The following is an 18,755-nucleotide window of genomic DNA, read 5'->3' as shown; positions in this document are numbered from 1 at the left end:
TAAATAAATAAATAAATAAATAAATAAATAAATATTACTTAAAATCTGCATAAATACATTTTACTATGTAAAACATTTTGAAAAAAATACTTTCAGTACAAATCAATCTTACAAAATCAGCACCTCAAATATAGTTTTGTTGTCTTGTGACATTAAATTGAATTTTATGTATAGCTTGTCTGAGCAACAGTGACCAAGGGGCGTGGCTTAGCAAAGAGTAAATTTGTTTATGGAGGAATTTGAAGAGAAACAAATTAATATTAAAATCAGTGGCTTTTGACTGCAGGCTTTAGTGTCCTGGCAATTCTGAGCAGAGTCTAAGACATCACTGAGATCCTCCTCTGAAAGATTCCCGGGATCTTTGCTGTCTAGGAAAAACAAGTGAGATATTATTGAGATTCCATGTGCGATTTTTCTTTCCTACGGGGAAGGTCATTTGCTCTGTACCGCATGCGAGTATGAAGAGACTCAAAGCAGCTCATTATGAAGAGGGATGTGTTTTACTGACTAGCGTGGAAGAGCGCAGCCAGGGGCAGCCAGCCATCTAAATCCTCTCTTTCTCCTTCCCCCTCTCCCTCCCCCCCTCCCTGTTCATCCCTTCTTACGCTCTCCCAGGCCTGAAAGCAGCAGAAATTAGTTTTGAGGGAAACAAGTGCGATTGGGTCTGTATAGGTCAAGACGGACTTTGTTCCGTCTGAGGGTTTATCTAAACTACAGCTGTGTTGGACAATGGGCCAGGGGTGGCTGACAGAAACCCAAGCTGTGAGGGCTAAATTACTGTACTGATAAGACTGAATTAGACCCTAAGAAGTCCAAGAGCTCAAGAGACACTGAAGAGGAGAGGAGAGACTCGCTCGATGACACAGAGAAAGATAAAACTGGACAGAAAAACCTGAGAAGCAGCCTTGCTGCCTACATAGGCAGCACCTTCAAAATTAACCACAAATGTGACTGATTTGGAACACTCTACAAAGGCAGCAAATCTTATATCACACAAACGGGGCTCCTCACATGAAGCAACTGAAAAACTACAGTTCCACATACTGGTCTGGCATGTATACTACATCGTTTTGTGTCGGTTTTATGGATTCGTGTGGACACAGATATTTCTTGAGATGAGAAAAAAAAAAAAAAAAGATCCGATAGGGAAAGCTCTAGCCTGGTGTGGATGTAGCCTAAAAAATACCCTTTTTTTTAGAACGTTTTTTAAAGACGTGATTGGAATGCAATTTAAAGGTTATAAAAAGTGTTTCTTAGAATGTTCAAGTACAGATAACATCATAAGGATGTTCAGAGAATTTTGTCTCAGTGTTATGACAATGTTTATCAAATAAAGTTACATGAACATTCCGTAAACGTTATTTAAGAATGTTTTGTCCTAACATGTATATAACTTTTTAAAAAACGTTAGTGAAAGTTGTGAGATGGGATAGTTGGAAGTTGTTATTGGAAGTGGTTTGCTGGATCTACCCTGCTATATAAATTATTAAATGTTGTATACCTTTTGGTCTTTGCTCAGGAGGCAGCTCAGTTTGGGAGCATAGCTATTGCATGCAATGGACAAAGCTAATGTGAACAACCTCATCCATTAGGCTTCACTGTACAGTAACTTGCATCAATATTTATGTATACTGTACATGTAAGATTTATGCTTGAATCTGTGCTTGCTGATATGTCATGAATCTTTCTTTGTAGCTGCCAGGGTTTGTATCCTCCAGTGATCTATCATAGAGGATTGTAACGTACAGCAGTTTGTGCCAAAGCACCCTCTCTATAAGGTACAAGTGGCCCTCCGCCAGATGATTTAGCCTGGACCCCATGTAGACCCCAACAGACTTTTCTCCTTTCTTTATTATGAACATGTATGCATTGAGATTTGACCTTATTTGTTTATTTTCAGCCCTCTCCAGCAGAGGGTAGTACACTATGGGAACACAATGGCCTTAGAAACATCAGCATTGCTCATAACACACCTTTCATACTGATTGACGACTTTTGATATTTGCTGAAGAACATTCCGTGCTATTAAGCATGGTGCCATGTGACATACTGAGTGACTTTGCATCTTGTTGCCCACCTTGTTTTATGAGTGTGTTATCACAACATTTAGCCTTGAGCCACAAGACACAGCTCAGATCTGGATTAGTTATATTCCAGAAACGAAAATCCTCACCCTCATGTTATTCCAGAATTTCATTCATCTTTGAAACACATTTTTTTTTTTTTTTTTTTTTTATGAAATCAGGAAGATTTCTGTCACACTGAAAGTCCATTCCACCAAAATTTTTACACTTTAATCTGAGTCTTCAAAGAGACACATTTGTTTTTTTATGATTATGTGAACTGATGATATGGAGGCTTTCATTCACATAATATAAACATTTATCAGCACAAATACATAGAACACATCAAACATGTTGAGAGAAAGAAAGAAAGAAAGAAAGAAAGAAAGAAAGAAAGAAAGAAAGAAAGAAAGAAAGAAAGAAAGAAAGAAAGAAAGAAAGAAAGAAAGAAAGAAAGAAAGAAAGGAAAAGTAAGAAAGAAAGAAAGAAAGAAAGATCCTTGTGATCCAATTAGCAAACAGGATTTGTAATGACTTGGGCCCTCCAAGCACTAGACGTCTGACACACACTGATATTTTCCCAACAAATGAGGTGTTGTTTTACTGAATTAGTGCAGTAAAGAAACTCAAAAAAAAAAAAAAAAAAATGTTTTACAAAGAAATTAGTCCAAGTATTTAATATGAAAACGGATTTGACAATGATTCTCAAAGCAGACATTAAGAAAACATGACGGGTGATTTTTCCCGCTGACTTGTTTTGGTGTGACATAACATACATGTATGATATCACTGGACTTGGACTCGCGGTCATCTTTAAATAGGCTCTTTAGAAAAGCAAGTGGTGTCATTGATGGAAATTAGTGTGAAAAATGTGTCCCACGGAGGAGGAGGACAGATTTACAGGGATGGGTTAAGCTGCCGAGAGACACAAGCACAGAAACAGTCATTATTCTTAAGACTCAACCACAACTTGACACACGGTTGGGTTTCAAGAAAAGACGAGAGCGCTGGTGAGTGGGCCAAGTCTCCTTTCCAGGATAATGACAAATTTAACATTTCTGCAGAGTGAAACAGAATGTCGTCATTGTCTTTGGGTTCCTAAATGGCTGTTATTACACATCGTCGTCTTGAGGAAAGAAAAACACTCAAACATCAGTCTTTTCTGAAGAGAGACACACACATTATGGCACACCTGGGGCGCTTGAGTGTTGCTCTAACTATGACAAAGAGCTTGAACTTTGAGTGACTTAAGAGTTGTTTTTTTCCACACCATTATTATGCTGGTCTGGTTATGAATTTATTGTATTTTTTATTGCCATCATGGTTGGTAATCAAAACAGTATTGTGTGTCTATTTTTGGATTTAATGATCTAAAAACATTCAAGGCCAGTGAAAAGAGGATGGTGACCAGGATTAAAACTACTCCTTTTTTTCCACTAAAGAATTGGTGGACTTCAAGTATGTAGACTTTCCATATACATTTTAAATCAAATGACACTGAAAGATGAGCTGTATAGTTTATTCTGTGACATAAGCTTGTATTTATGTACAATGTGTCATATAAAATAAAAGCAGTTGGCGACTTTCAGGAAACAATTCTCCATACCCCACAAGATTTTTTTTTTATAGAATGCTTAAAAAATTTAGTTTACTTTCAGCCTCAAAACATTTGAAATGTAACATGGCCAAATGGACACTGCGGGGGAATAACTTTTTAAAAAAAATGCATTTATTTTCAACCCCATAACATGTAACTCTGTATTACTCCCCATAACATGTAACATTTTTTTACTTCTAGCTTCATTAGCTTCATTACATTTAACTCAAAAACATTTTGAATGTAACAGGGCTGAATGGTCATTGCGAGAGAGAGAAAAAAAAGATTTACTTCCAACTTTATGAAATTTAACCCCAAAACATTTTGAATGTGACAGGGCTGAATTGTTACTGCGGTAAAAATAGCTTTTTTTATTTTATTTTAATTTATATATTTATCAGTCCCTCCAGGATTTTGCGATTTTTGCGATCGCTGAATCTATCGGCAAATCAAGCAAACTCTGCAATTTTCGCAAAAGCACGAAAAATTAAAAAAACACCAAAAACTTTCCACAGAAATTGTCTAATGTTTTCGCCCGTGATGTCATTGCAAAGCGCATTCAGTCAAAGAAAGGTTGTTTCTCAGTTCCGTTTATCTGTTCGAGCCGGAGCCACGGACAGATCTCGATCACGCGACAATGTTATACACAGCGCTGGGAGATACAGTGTGAAGAAAACAGTCGAATTCGCCACAGAATCAATAACATCTCTGTGAAATCTTGTGAGGAGCGTTCAAATTCGGCGCAGAATTCTGTTAAAGCTACAGATATCAGAACAAATGCCACTGATGTGGAAACCAGGAAAAACATTGTTCAGTAAACACAAATCACTACATTCACCATGAAGTTAACAGTAAAACTACAGGAACAACTTGTGGCAGAAATGCTCTAATGTTTTCGAGTGTTTTTAAATGCTTCACACAACTTTTCCCAGCACTTCAAAGCTTTAAGTATTACCGAATTTGAAAGTTATTCATTAAATTATATTTAGACATTATAAATGACAGTAATAAAAGTACATTTTATCAGATGCAATATATTTATTACATCTGTAAGACATCTGCTAATCATCTATCATCTGCTGTGTACTCTGATAAACGTCTCAGAAGCAGTTTTACATGCGTTCTAATAAATGTCTATTTGACATCTGACAGGAACCATCTTAGAGACGTACTGCAGATGAACAAGCACTCTTAAAAATACATCTTGCATATGTAAATGCAGACATTAAATAGATGTCTCCGAGATGTACAGTACATATGGAATGAGTGCTTTACTGTCAGGTGCTGGTGCCACCTTCTGTAGAACTTAATGGCACTAGTGCTGGTGTCGTCAAATGTTAGTCTGGAGACCTGCAGCGTTAGAAGAATGTTGTCTGTGCTATATATATATATATATATATATATATATACAGAAATAAAAGAAAATAATAAAGAAAAAAGAAATTTAAGGTGATTTTAGAAATATGATGAGCTTCAGCAGTAACCTTTTCAAATTTAATAAATAAAAACATATTTTTTTTTATATGAAAATGTTCATCTACAAAAGGCCCCATTTTCTGACAATGACCCCAGTGTCAAAGCACACATCAGTTATTTAGTACAACCTATAATGGACTGTAGGAGCCATTGATCTTAGCTTCTGAAAAGGAAACACTCAAATGTGAATTTGATTAACTTCAGCGCGAAGAGACAAATATCACCGCAAAGAGACAAATACACACTTCCAATGTAAAAATATCACTGTAATTAGCAACATAAACATCCCAGACAAACGTCATCATTCAGTGTAGTGGAGAGAGAAGGCAGTGTCTGCAGCGGCCTCGGGGCACAAGAGACCATGATGGGCCTATTCATCAACACACGCATGAATGATGGGTTTTCACTGCACGCACAACTCACGGGCCTCCAGTAACCTGCTCGTACCCAGATGGAAACAGAGGTTAAGGGAATGTTTGATTAATGTCGCTGGGCGATCCACCTGGTACTTGGTTGGGAAACTTGCATGTATCACAAATCAGTGTAAATAACGCATACAGAACAGTGATTGCCCACTTTTCAGTTTAATACTTAGGGTTATGGGTTTGTTCAAATAAAGTATGAGCAATATTAATTGAGATGCTTGCCTTAGAAAACACCACCAATAATGCTAAACAAGATGGAGAGCAGGAAAAGATGAGAAAACTGAATTAAAGACCTTGTAATCGCCCGGCCGCATGAACAATTTTCATTAAAGCGCAAGATTAATTAACAGCTGGGGTAATTGGTTATGAACAAATGATAAGGCATCAATGCACTAATAAATCTTGACATTTAATTTGCTGCCCGCTTCCCCTGCTATCAATTACTGTGTTCCTGGGAATAATTGACAACGTTTCGGTAAGACGTAAGGAAGGCAGGCATCTTTCAAAGCTTCTAAAATGCTCCTTTGGTGTAGACGCAGCAACATGGACCATATGTTTAATATTAGGTGTAATCTGTCCTACTCAAGTGCTCTGAAAACTGGGAAAATTGGATTAAATTGGCTAATGGCATGTTTAAAACCTCCATAAAATGAATGTGAGTGGAAGGTATTACAGTGTTTTTGACTTGCACCGTCTTTTAGTGCATAAACAAAGGCTGGCTCTCAGTGGTGCAAAACTAATATGCTGGTCAACAGAGATATCAAAGACCACAGGAGACATATTGATTTATGCCATGTGGGTCGGAAAGTGAGAATATTTGCACAATATATGAGCCCGGGCATTATTGTTTGAAAATCAATTAATTAAGTGAAACTTTAAAGTGATAGTTCCCCCCAAAAAAGAAAATTGTGCCATTATTTACCCACCCTCATGTCATTTCAAACCTGTATTCCTTCCTTGCTTCTTTTTTTTGTTGTTGTTCATAATAACATTTTGCCACACCTGCCAGTGGCCAGTGACTTGAGAAATTCCGTCAGCCTGATATATGGAAAAGAAATAAAAAATAAAAAAATAATATATATATATTCATTCATTTAATTATTTATTATCCATGAAGATGTATGTGCATTGTCTCATAAAAATATAATAATATTAAATAGGAAAATATTATTAGCAATTAGCAATATTATTATTATTATTATTATAAATGCACGTTATAAATGACTCTTAGCACTTGCACAGATGGAGTTGGAAAAACATGAAGGTGAGTAAACGAATGAAATGTATAATATCCATCTTGTATTTTTCATGAAATTTTAATCATATCAATGCAATGTAATGCAATGCTTTTTTATAATAAAAAAAAAGACATTTTTGTAATTAATATTATGTAAATTAAGGAAAACCACAATATTTAATTAAATTACAATAATGTTATTAGGCCTATTATTGTTGTTGTTGTTGTTGTTTTAGAGGGCTGTGTGAAATGGACTCATATAAAATGTTTAATGATTTTATTTTTCTGTGGCTGTGGCTTGAGATGAACGGGAACACTAACATAAAGCTTTCTTCAGGGATCGACTTCCTTGGTTTAAACTCTGCAGAACAACTCACATCACCCATATGCTGCATCTCTTTAAATGGCCCGACTAATTGTCAGTCATTCTCAGTCTTTCCAAAAACCATTAGCATTGTTCACCTTTATGGCAACCTCTCTGTACGTCCTTCACAAGATCTTTAACAATGTGAGCAGACAAGTTGTAACTGTGCCGATGGAGTATCTCCACAAATGCTTAGCGGCTCAGCCATTCAGCACAAACGCTGGCAAACAGAGAGGTGAAAGGCAGGGTCAGGACAGATAGCGCCGAGGCGTGGCGCTCAAGTCGAGAGGGATGTTAGCGCAAGGACAAACAAAGTCAACCACGGCCATGAAAGCTGCCTGTCAGAGGCGGATCAGGAAACAAAGGAATTCAGGCAAAAATATGAGGAACAACCATGGAGAATCAAACATCTGTCACGTAGACCAAAAGTGCAAAGCGAACACTTCCAGCACCAGGTATCGCTAAGTCAACAGCACGGCAAATATGAGAAAATGGCGAGGATGAATAATGCTGATATGGAAAAGTACCTTGTGTCATGAAGGCAAATAGAGAGTTTGCACTGCAACAAAGTCATCCCTAGGTCAAAGCCTTTGAAGTTTTCCAAGAGGTGGAGAAATAGAGGACGAGATGAACACAGATCGCAGCCATGGTCTGGAGATACACAGGTCATGCGAAACCGAATCAGAAGTTAATGGTGTAAAATCTGTACTGGCAAAATCAATAGAGCTTATTCATTACATACAGAGAGAACAAAACGATCTTTCAGTCCAATCAGTAACAGGTTTCACTTTTTCTTTTTCTTTTTTTATTTTATTTTATAAATATGAGGGTCTTATTAAAACTATACTAGACATGTATTTTTCTTGTTTTTTTTTTATTTATGTTTGCTATTTCTTAAGGGATAGTTCACCCAAAACAGTTCACGGTAGCCACTGACTTATATATATAGGTTTGGAACAACTGTGTTTGAGAAAATGAGTTTTCTTTCTTTTCTTCTTCTTTTTCTAACTATATATGCAAATATATAGTGTGTGTGTGCAAATTATCAATTTAAATTTTTATTTATTTATTTTTTCCTCAGAAATAAAAGTGGGCTATATATATATATACACACACATTTTTTTTTTACCAGTATAATTTTCAATCCTGCTATGCTTTTGTTAAACTATGCAAAAAGTTTGAAAATATTATTTATATAATATTAAGCATTCATTTAATTATTATTATTATTATTATTATTATTACTACATGCATTTTGAGAGTTTGATAGTTTAAAAAGAAAAAAAAAGGATAAATTAAAAAGAAGAAATTTTCAGATGCATTCACTACAGTCTTTACGGTTTGGCACATGTGCATCTTACCACAGTTTATGACTGGATTGTTCGGTTTCACTCAAGCATGGCATAATCCAATGATTCTAAGAGCAGGTTCCTGTTGCATGTTGATTTACCAAAAAAAAAAAAAAAAAAAAGAGCCTTCCATTTTCATAACATTCTTAAACGTCTGACAGTGTAAATCAGGACATAAGGGATGGGTCCAGAAACCTTACACTAAATGACAGTAAAGAACATCATTGAGGTCAAACAGGGTTTAACATGGACTCCACCACACCCGCTGACACTGGCAGGGCACGGCATGTGTACACATCATTTATCTGGCTTTTGAAGAAATGCCATCGCAAGCTTTCTCCTTCCCTGATTCCCTAATACATCGATTCTTTTGTTTCACAGTTGAATAAAGAGTCTCCTTAAGAGTTTGCTGTTGAAATAAAGTTCTATCAGTGTCACCACCCACATAAACTATTCAATGCTTAAAAGACTCACTGAGACTGCGCACCTTATTTACATGAAATGTAAAGACTGACACATTAATACAATTTAAATGGCAATCATTATGGCAAGAAATGCCAGAAGTGTGTCTACCATAGTTAAGTATCACTGCCCTGGTAGAAGTCCAGCAAAATATTTGAATTGTGTTCAAACTGGTATTTCATTCCTCTGAGCATTCAAATATGAAACTGCAAAACATTTTGTGTCAGGTTAGCCGTTAGAACAAATTATGTTTTGTATTACTGATTCTGAATAATGTTTATGCATTTTTCTTTTTGTGCTCCACACAGTGTTTGTATTAAATACAAATGAAATTATTAATTAAAAAAAATAATAAGAAGAAGAAATATGAAATAAATGTTTTTGGTAAACAAATCAAAACAAAACAAAACAAAACAAAAAAATAGATGAACTATATAAAACACAAACTATATAAAACACAAACGAAAATTAGAAATGTTGCAACTAAATGAAATGAAATAAGTACTAAAACTACTAAAACTGAGATAAAAATAGATTAAATAGAAAAAAAAAACATTTAATTTAATTTAATAGAAATACTAAAAAAAAAGAAAAAAAATATGACGCATTAAACATAAAAAAAAACAAAATTGAAAAGTTGATTCAAAATATTAATACTATATAAATATTACTAATATAACATTGGTTTCACAACTTTAAAAAGTACAGTTTGGAATGACATGGTTAAGTAATTTTTTTTTTTTTTTAAAGATTAAAAATCTGTTAAATATATTTCTACTTCACATTAAAACTCATTGTCATATCTACTTCTACTTTCTTTCTTTCTTTCTTTCTTTCTTTCTTTCTTTCTTTCTTTCTTTCTTTCTTTCTTTCTTCCACTTGTTGACATTCCCTGTCAGTAACTGTCTCAGGGAAGATGGATAATTCAGAAACACACACATGTCCTGTGTTCACTCTGTCCCCTCTAGTCATGTCTGGCAGTAGACAGACAGACACACACACACACACACACACACACACACACACACACACACAGGCTCGGGGACAGCAGTCCCCTATTGAAGTAATCTGACAGCATCTCACGTTGGATTGCCAGCGTCCCGCCTCACATTCTGTAGTGTTCGGCACTTCCGTCAATACCCCAGCTAGTGCCATCACACCATCCACCCCCCAAACCGACAGGGCCACTGGCTATAAACCCTCCTCTCCGGGCCCCCAGAGTCCCGCTCAGAAACAGATCTGATTGAAAGCGTCTGTGTCCGGGGTCACTGTTATAATATGTTGTGATAAAGGGAATCATAATGGCTTTTAAATAGACGGGCTCTGTCTCTTGTTCCTGAGCAGTGCTTTGTGGGTAGAGAGAGTGTCTCTGGGAGTGAAGCCCTGGGGCTAAGCATCACGGAGATTGAGCTGTCCGTCACGCTGAAATGAATCTGAGTTAACGCCTCTTCAGTAGAGACAGGACAGCCTGGGGGACACAGACAGCAGAGCACTTCCTGTTCACCTGCAGCAGCCAGCAAACACTTTCAGACATCGGCTCTGTCTGAAAATCTTACAGCAAAATCATGACTGTGACATTGCATGTAGGGAGATACAGTCAGAGGACAATAATCCCTTCGAAAGGCCAGGTGAGGAGAGAGTAATGTGTTAACTGTATCATGTTGAAATAAAACACACCAGTTTTTCTGGTTTAGCTGTTTGACCAGCCCCTGGTGAAAAAGAAGGGGAAACTGAGTGTGGATTATATTGTGGAAACTGAGTATCGAGTTTCTTTAAATAAATAAATAAATAAATGTAATTATGAAATTTAAAATAGATGTTCTGAAGTACTTAAGTTCAACTAGTTGCATTTATATAAATCTACACTGTCATACATTACATTAAATTGCAATTAAGTGTCTGAAAACATATTATTCAGTGTACACTTAAGTGTCAGGTATTTCTATTTATTACACATTTATTGGCTTATTTAATAAATTAATTACACACATTACAAAAAAAAAAATATACATGTATAGGTATTTCTATTTATTACATATATATATATATATATATATATATATATATATATATATATATATATATATATATATATATATATATATATATATTGAAAATTTCATGCTCCTATTTTTATGTTATTATATTATTTTACTTTAATGCCAATGAAAAGAACCTATTTCTTACTATTACTGAACCTACACACAGAGGCATGAAAAACTGCTAATTTTAGAAAATATCAAACTGCACTTAAAGGCTTTTGCTTCTGAACTCTTCATATATAGAAATAACCAAACCCCCCAAAACAGAACAAACACTGGCTAGGACTTATTTTTTTAAAATTGTCAATAAAATGAAAAATAAATAAATATATTAACCTAATACATGTGTGTTTTATATACAGTTTTTTTGTTGCTGACTTAGCAACATGTTAACATGTTATAAGAAAAATGCTAATGCTAATCTCTCACATGATGAGCTGTATTAGTGTGTTAGTGTGGTGTGTGTGGTTGCTGCCTGTGTAGGGCGTTTCAAATCATTCACTAATGAGCTTCATTTTCATGTGTACACAGTCAAAAACAAGGCAGCTCACTAGATTTTTGGAATAGAACTACAGTGAAGTCTGCAATCAACCATAAAGCTACGAATTCAGGCATCGAAGGTCTTGTGTGTGTGTATTTTGATCCTTTGCAGGCTAAAATATGGAAAAGTCATGATTGAACCACAGACGGAAACCCAGAGGATGACTTTGGTTATGGCATATGCATGTTTTGCAGTCACGAGTTCTGAGTGCATATGATCCGTCATCCAAACACTCGGTGGATATCTGTCTGTGTTTGGCCCGTTGTGGCCGCTCTGTAATCCCGCTCTATTAACACCTCCGACTCTCTTTGCTCTTAGCTGCTCTGCTCTCTCTCTCTTCTGTGTATTTGTCTAAGGGTCAGGGTGGTGTGGTGACGTAGCCGAGTCCAGTTCCGCAGGGAGCGCGGCGATGGCTATCTATGTCTGACTGTTATGACTATCCCTAATAAGAGCACAGAACCCTAAAACCAAGGGAAACAGGGCAGACAGGATGCGGCTTAGATGTGTTCCTTTATTTTTTCCACATTTTGTAGCAGATGTTTTATGAGCTTGAGGTTTCTGAGTGACAGGGATTGATTGTTTTTATTTTCCTTTTGAGTAAAAAATGCAATGTCCTAAGACGTAACATTACAGATGTGAGTAAAACAATTGCCACATGACAGTTCTTAAAGGTGAAGTGTGTGGGTTCTGCACAGTTCGCAGCAACAAACAGAAATGCAAAAATGTTTCCCAAACACTCCCCCTGCCTGTGATTGGCTGGAAAAACAGATAGCCCCACCCCAAAGTCATGCCATTGGTTGTTGCCGTGTGAGGATTCACAAACAAACAGAACAAGGTAATTTTTTTTTTTAATTTTTTTTTTTTTTTTGCCAATCTATAGTTGTCTGCATACTAATCTGGGATTGGATAAAGTATATATATATATATATATATATATATATATATATATATATATATATATATATATATATATATATATATATATATAAAAATTAACTTTTAAAATTCACTAGAATATAAAAAAAAGAAATAATCCAATTAAACAGAAAATCCTAAAATTAAGGCGACCCACTGTCATCCGCTTTCCGGCAGCTGCTAACAAGTCTCATTTTTATAGATGGTTTGTCACAGATGGTCCAACAGATGTCTCTCTGGTCTTTAGCAAGTGTGTGTGTGTATGTAGATGTGCTCCTTGTCAATCGTTACGCTGTCAACCAGGGCCTTGAGTGTACTCTTTATAAAACATAAAGCCAAAGTACTTGAGCGTGTAAATCAGGGCTGAAATCTGAGCATTGTGTCAGGCAGACAGAGACAGAAAGAGAGAGAGAGAAGCTTTCTCTTGAGATCGGGTTCAGATGAGCATCATTAGTGGCAAATCCAACCCAAAGGAGCAAGACAGCTAAAATGCCTTTTCTAGGGAATAAACCTAGGCATGACGAAAGCGGAAATATGAATTTTTTGAAGGGGGAAAAGGTTTCTGAAAGCATGATGTGTGGCTGATGGCTTTGCACAAATCATTGCATGTTTCAGTGGCTAATTTTGTAATGCTAGTGTACTGCATACTAACAAAGTAATTAAAAAAAGGAGGTGAACAAGTATGCAGTATATGCTTTACTGTATGTTTGATTCAGCAAGTACTGTCCAGTTATTATCTCAGAGGAATGTTTTTTTTTTCTTTTTTTTTCTTTTTGCAGGGTTATCAAAAAAGTGATGTTAAAAAACTTGATGTAATATACAGGACCTCAGTGGGCCCCCTCCATCACAGGGCCCAGCACAACGTTTCTGGTTGCCCTCTGCTCATATGTAATTCTAAATGAGTGTAATGGTATATATCAGTGGAGTCGAGTACAGCGAGAGAGAGAGAGCGGCTCACGTCTGATCAGTCATGTGGGGGGAATCAGCATGTGCCCTAATGAGCTTTCCGAAGCAACTTCAATATCCTCCGATGTCATGTTGAAATGAAAATTAATAGTTCAATATGGCTCCACGCAAATGCCACGCGTCTCCCATAACCCGTATCATGTGGCGTGACCAAATGAGTGTATTCTAATAGATGTAGGCAGAGGAGAAAAGCTGATATCTTCAGTAATCAGGGTTTTGAAAATTACCATTAAATGAAATTCAGGGATGGATGGAAAAGAAAAGGGGGAGACGAGAAAAAAAATCAAATAAAACCCAGAGACATGGAATGAACATCTTTACCCCATAATGTGCTCATGTCTTTCCCACAGGCTATGAGCTAGTCACCGCAGGGTTGACTTACCCACACGCATCACTCAAATTGACTCTTGAATCTTTGAAGTCGCTGTTCATCTTCAGAGTCTAAACTAAGATTCTGTCTCAAAAAGCGCACTTGACCCTTGCAGACCTCCTACGAGTCCACACTTTGGTGAAGTAATGTTGCTTGGACATAATGTTCTTGGGTCCTAGAGCACTTAGAAGTCAGCCAAATCAGCATGGACATACTTGAAAGAAGACCTCGAGACTGCATGGCCACTTTAAGTGAACCATTTGGGACGGGGCCTAAATGGAGTTCTCTCAAATTCAAACTGAATTTCAAACTTGCGGATAAAGCTAATAAAAGTCAACATTTAAAATGCACGCCATCTCATCTCCACGTACCTCCCATCCATAAGTGGACTCTTTCACCATGGCGCTCTGCAGTTCGTTGTATGGTCCGAAGCGTTCTCCCATGTCAATTTTGACTTTGGCCCAGATTCCTAGGCCAGCCCCTGGAACGGACGACTCGCGGAGCTCCAGGTCGCCAGGGATGGGAATATCGTCGGGAATGTAGACGGGCACCTCGTAGGGTGAGCCCTCTTTAGGAGTGAAGTCTTCATTGCAGGGCTGAGGGGACGTGGGCCCCACTGCAATGGGGGACATGATGCTATCTTCTGTCTCCTCTTCTGCGCTCTCGCCTGCCACGAGATTGGGCTCTGTGTCGTACATGCTGTCTACTGTCTCACTGTCATCTGAAAGACAATACAGAGACATTTGCAATACGTTAGCAGACTAAAGAGACACAATGCAAGTGTTCCTCAGCTTTATTTCTCCACATATTTAATTTGCTGAATGTCAAAGGCATGGTTGCACCAAACAATGTAAACTCATGTCACTCCAAACCCATGTGATTTTCTTACTTTTGTTGAACACAAAAGCAGAACTTTTGAAGAATGTACATGCAGCTCTTTTCTGTGTAATGACAGTCCATAATAACCATGTTTAGGGGTCAAAAATGACTAGAAATAACACCATAAACCTGAAAACCTTGCACTATATCTTTCATATCAAATCCACTGTTTTTGTTTTTAGAGCTTAATAGACACAACCCCACACATTTTTTTAGGAAAGTGTGAAAAGACTTTAAAAGTCCTTTTTGTGTTCCATAGGAAAAATAAAATGCAATACAATACAATACATTGTAAAATAAAATAGTTCTAACATACACCTTTAGGTGCTACATGGACACGTCATCAGTGATGAAAATAAAATAATAATATAAAATAAAATAAGATTCAATTCAATTAAATTCAGTTCAATTCAGTTCAATTAATTTAAACCCTGACAGCAACATAGTGTTGGCCCAGATGTGGGCCGGATCTGGGCCACCACTATGTTGCTGTCTGGGAATAGAATAGAATAGAATAGAATAGAATAGAATAGAATAGAATAGAATAGAATAAGTTGTCTTTAAAAGTACTTTTTGTGCTCCATAGGAAAAATAAAATAAAATACACTGTAAAATAATAAAATAAAATAAAATAAAATAAAATAAAATAAAATAAAATAAAATAAAATAAAATAAAATAAAATAAAATAAAATAAAATAGGCTGTCAATGTTTTTATTGTTCATCAACTGGAAAAAAATCATTCTGAAAGTGATTTGTGTCATTACTGTTATAATGTGGTGTGGACTTGATAATTGTTGAATGCTAAAACATTGTGTCATCATTATCATCATGTGAAGGGCCTTTAGTTTGTAAAAACTCCTTGTTCACAATGATAGGATATTCTGGTTGTTCGCCAGGGCGTTTTATAAGTTGTTGCGAGTGCCTCGAGTCTAAAGAGTCAACCCCCAGGTCTCTATGATGTTCTGGTCTCAAGATGGATTGGCAAAAATCACAAGACAGATCACTTAGAAAACTAATAGCAGACCTTCTCAACAAATCATAGCTATCATTTGTATCCATAACACAAACGGAGCGGCATTTTTATGTGCCAAAGTTTAATCCGTAGGGTTATGGATTGTTCAAATTACTAACCGTAAGTATGATCAAAATAAGTATCATTCCATGTGGAGATTAAACCAGCAACTGTTCTGTCACAAGTCCAGGTTCTTAACCACTTCGACCAACAAGAGACCACTGACATCACCGAGAAATTGCAACAAGCATGAACAATTCAAACCAAACTATTCATTTTAATATTGCTGGTTACTCACTGATCTGTGAATTGGATTCTCTGCCTAAAGGAGAAAACAGATGCTCATGAAGGATTCACGGTTAGTTAGACGTTTTGTAACTCAAAGAGGCCGCTGCAGGGAAGATGCCATCTATTTCATGGATCTGTCTGATCATTTTACAAATAATGGCAGCAAATGACCCTGTGGCCTGACGCCACTGCAGCCATCTATGTTTATTGTCACTCTTTGCTTGACAGCATAATTACGCTACTTATCATTCACGATTGCAAAAGGGACAACTCGGCTAAAAATAGGTTCTGTTTCTCTGCATTGGTTTTAAATGGATTACAAAGCACAAATGATGTGCAAGCCCTTTGATATCATGCACGGACCATCAGAGCTGGAACTGTCAATCTTGGAGACCCAAACTGACCCATCTCCAAAACTCGACCTGACACATCTCACCTGTAACGATGTTCTTAAATTTCTTCGGCGAGTCACAAAATGCCTTCGAGCGGTCTCCATGACGACAACTCTGCAAGTACGCATGGACGGACTCACTGTAATTTGTAGCAGCACCGCTGCAGTTCACTATCCAAACACAGGACCAGCAATCAGGGCTAACTAGGCCGCAATTACACCAGGAGTGCTTCCAATCAACCAGACTCAGCCCCCCTGCCAGCGCTGCCAACAACACAAGTTTATGACTCCAAACTGTGTTCTCTCACGTTCAAACACTGTTTACTTATAAGCAACAGCAAAGCCATGCATAAGTATAAATTGTAGTTACAGCTAAGTTGACTTTAATGATAAACAAAAAGTAATGTGATTTTTGTGTTCAGAATGTCAAGCTTCACAAAGAAACATTAAAAATAACAGCGAAACAAACCTTTTATAAATATTTGTTTTACTGTTTAATTGTGTAGTTTAATCCAAGTCCTCTGAAGAGATACAATCACTTTATATGATGAACCTATTTAATTTAGGCTTTTATTTACGTAACAACTTTGACTAACACACAAATAAAGCACATCAAATATGGTAAACAGAAGCTCAAAAGTACTTGCTCAAAGCATGAGAACCAGCAATTAACTCAAGAACATGTGGCCCAGTAGTAGCTTCCCCTTTTCACAGATCAGTTAAAGTTTTATAACCACTGCCTAGCTGGTGCTGTTTGCAAGAATCAAAAGTGCTTTTAAACCATTAAAACATTCTCATTTTTGGCATATGACCCGAGTAAATTTTCAACAGTCATAGAAAGGGTAGGAAAATCTATTAAATACTCCAGTTAAAAAAGTCTGTAGTGTATGAACAGATAGTTAAAAAAGTGAATTAAATGACATTTGATGAACAAAACATTAGAACAATCAGAATGAAAAGCCATTTACTTTTTTTTTTTCACACAAATCTAAGTTATAAAGTGTTGCTTAGGACACCAAAGGAGAATTCTAAGGGGAATTTTCAGATCTGTAGATTGTTTGCTTTGTTACGAAGCAGGGATTTCAATTGTTACCATTTAATGCATTACACAATATTCCAGAACGTTACAGGAACTTCTGAAATGTTCACATCCTTGCAAAATCAAAATATCTTATTGCACAATTACAGAAGAACCATAAAGAAATGTAAATTGTTATAATACAGTGATAATATACTGTTTTATTTATATATGCCTAAATTAACTGAAAAAATTGAGAAAATGCACTCAAACAATTGCTACAAATGAGCCAAGTGTGAAAACGTTCTTAATCTCAGATGGCTCCCCTGCACACCACTCAATTTATGTAACCTCCAGGACACAGGACGTGCAAAAACAAAACAGTGTGACAAAAGTTTATCAGGTTTACATGGTCTCTTCTGGCCTAAGTGAGCTGTTCGTGGTAAGATTTAGCTGCGATGTGAACCAGACTTCATGCCACTAGTCAAAAATCGAGCAGAAGTGTGGACAGAATAAAGAAGCTCTGACATGCTTTGGATGTTGGATACTGACACTCCCGGAAGTGAAGTGCCTTCTTCTGAACGTCTGTTTGCTCTGGCTCTCATACTGAACTGTTTATCCTGATTACGTCAGGCCGTCATCATTAATTCGCACCTTGGGGGTCCTTCTCTCCTCTGAGCTGCGGCCACAATGAAACGCTTGTTCAGCTTTGTTATTCCACTGCAAACTACTGTGCAGCCGGCTCGTAGACACGAAGGCATCAGATTTATTTGATAAACTGTAAAAGCGTCACTTAAGCAGGAGCACAGGGACCTTTATTAATGCAAGCAGCTATAGAGTGAATGAGAGACACTGCCAGGCTCTGTGCTCCTCTTCCTCAAGAGCTGATCTGTTCTATAGGCCAGCGGTCTCAGGCTTGTGACCTACATACATTTTCATTGGCATTTCAACACACCGGATTGAATATGTGCATGAGTAGTGTTTCATCATGACATCTTTTAACAATAAACTCCTTAATATGGCTTCAGTCTTTAGCCCAGGTTGCAAATTCATTGCCATTTACATTCACAGCTCACCAGATACATAGTTAGTGGTGTTTGCTAAGGCAATGATTATTATTAATATTGTTTGTGCTTAAGGTCAGATATTAAAAGAAAAAAAAAATACTCATGCTAAATATTTAGCTTTAGTGCATGACTCTAATAGCAAAGGCTGTTAATAATTTAAAGAAACATAAGCACTGCATATTTCAGAGTGAAGTGCAACACTGTTCTTTTACACAAAAGTGGCTCAAGATCATGTGTTTTCAGTGTCTCAGAATGGCTTGGTTTGCATTAAATGCTGCTTCGCACAAACTCT

General features: G+C 36.7%; 1 protein-coding gene across 7 annotated transcripts in view; it reads right to left on the bottom strand.

Annotated features, from left to right (window-relative positions):
* Window positions 1-18,755, bottom strand: part of LOC109094669 (histone-lysine N-methyltransferase PRDM16-like) — a 221,913-nt gene that overhangs the window by 137,851 nt on the left and 65,307 nt on the right. For all 7 annotated transcript variants that reach the window (XM_042730294.1, XM_042730300.1, XM_042730295.1 and 4 more), the window contains exon 2: window positions 14,178-14,527. In XM_042730294.1, coding sequence (XP_042586228.1) covers window positions 14,178-14,527 — 350 coding nt within the window. The remainder of the gene's footprint in view (window positions 1-14,177; window positions 14,528-18,755) is intronic.

The sequence above is a fragment of the Cyprinus carpio genome, chromosome B8 (assembly GCF_018340385.1).
Source record: "Cyprinus carpio isolate SPL01 chromosome B8, ASM1834038v1, whole genome shotgun sequence".
Lineage (NCBI taxonomy): Eukaryota > Metazoa > Chordata > Actinopteri > Cypriniformes > Cyprinidae > Cyprinus > Cyprinus carpio.
Note: the sequence above shows the minus strand (reverse complement) of the source record. Positions and strands in the feature narration are given on the sequence as shown.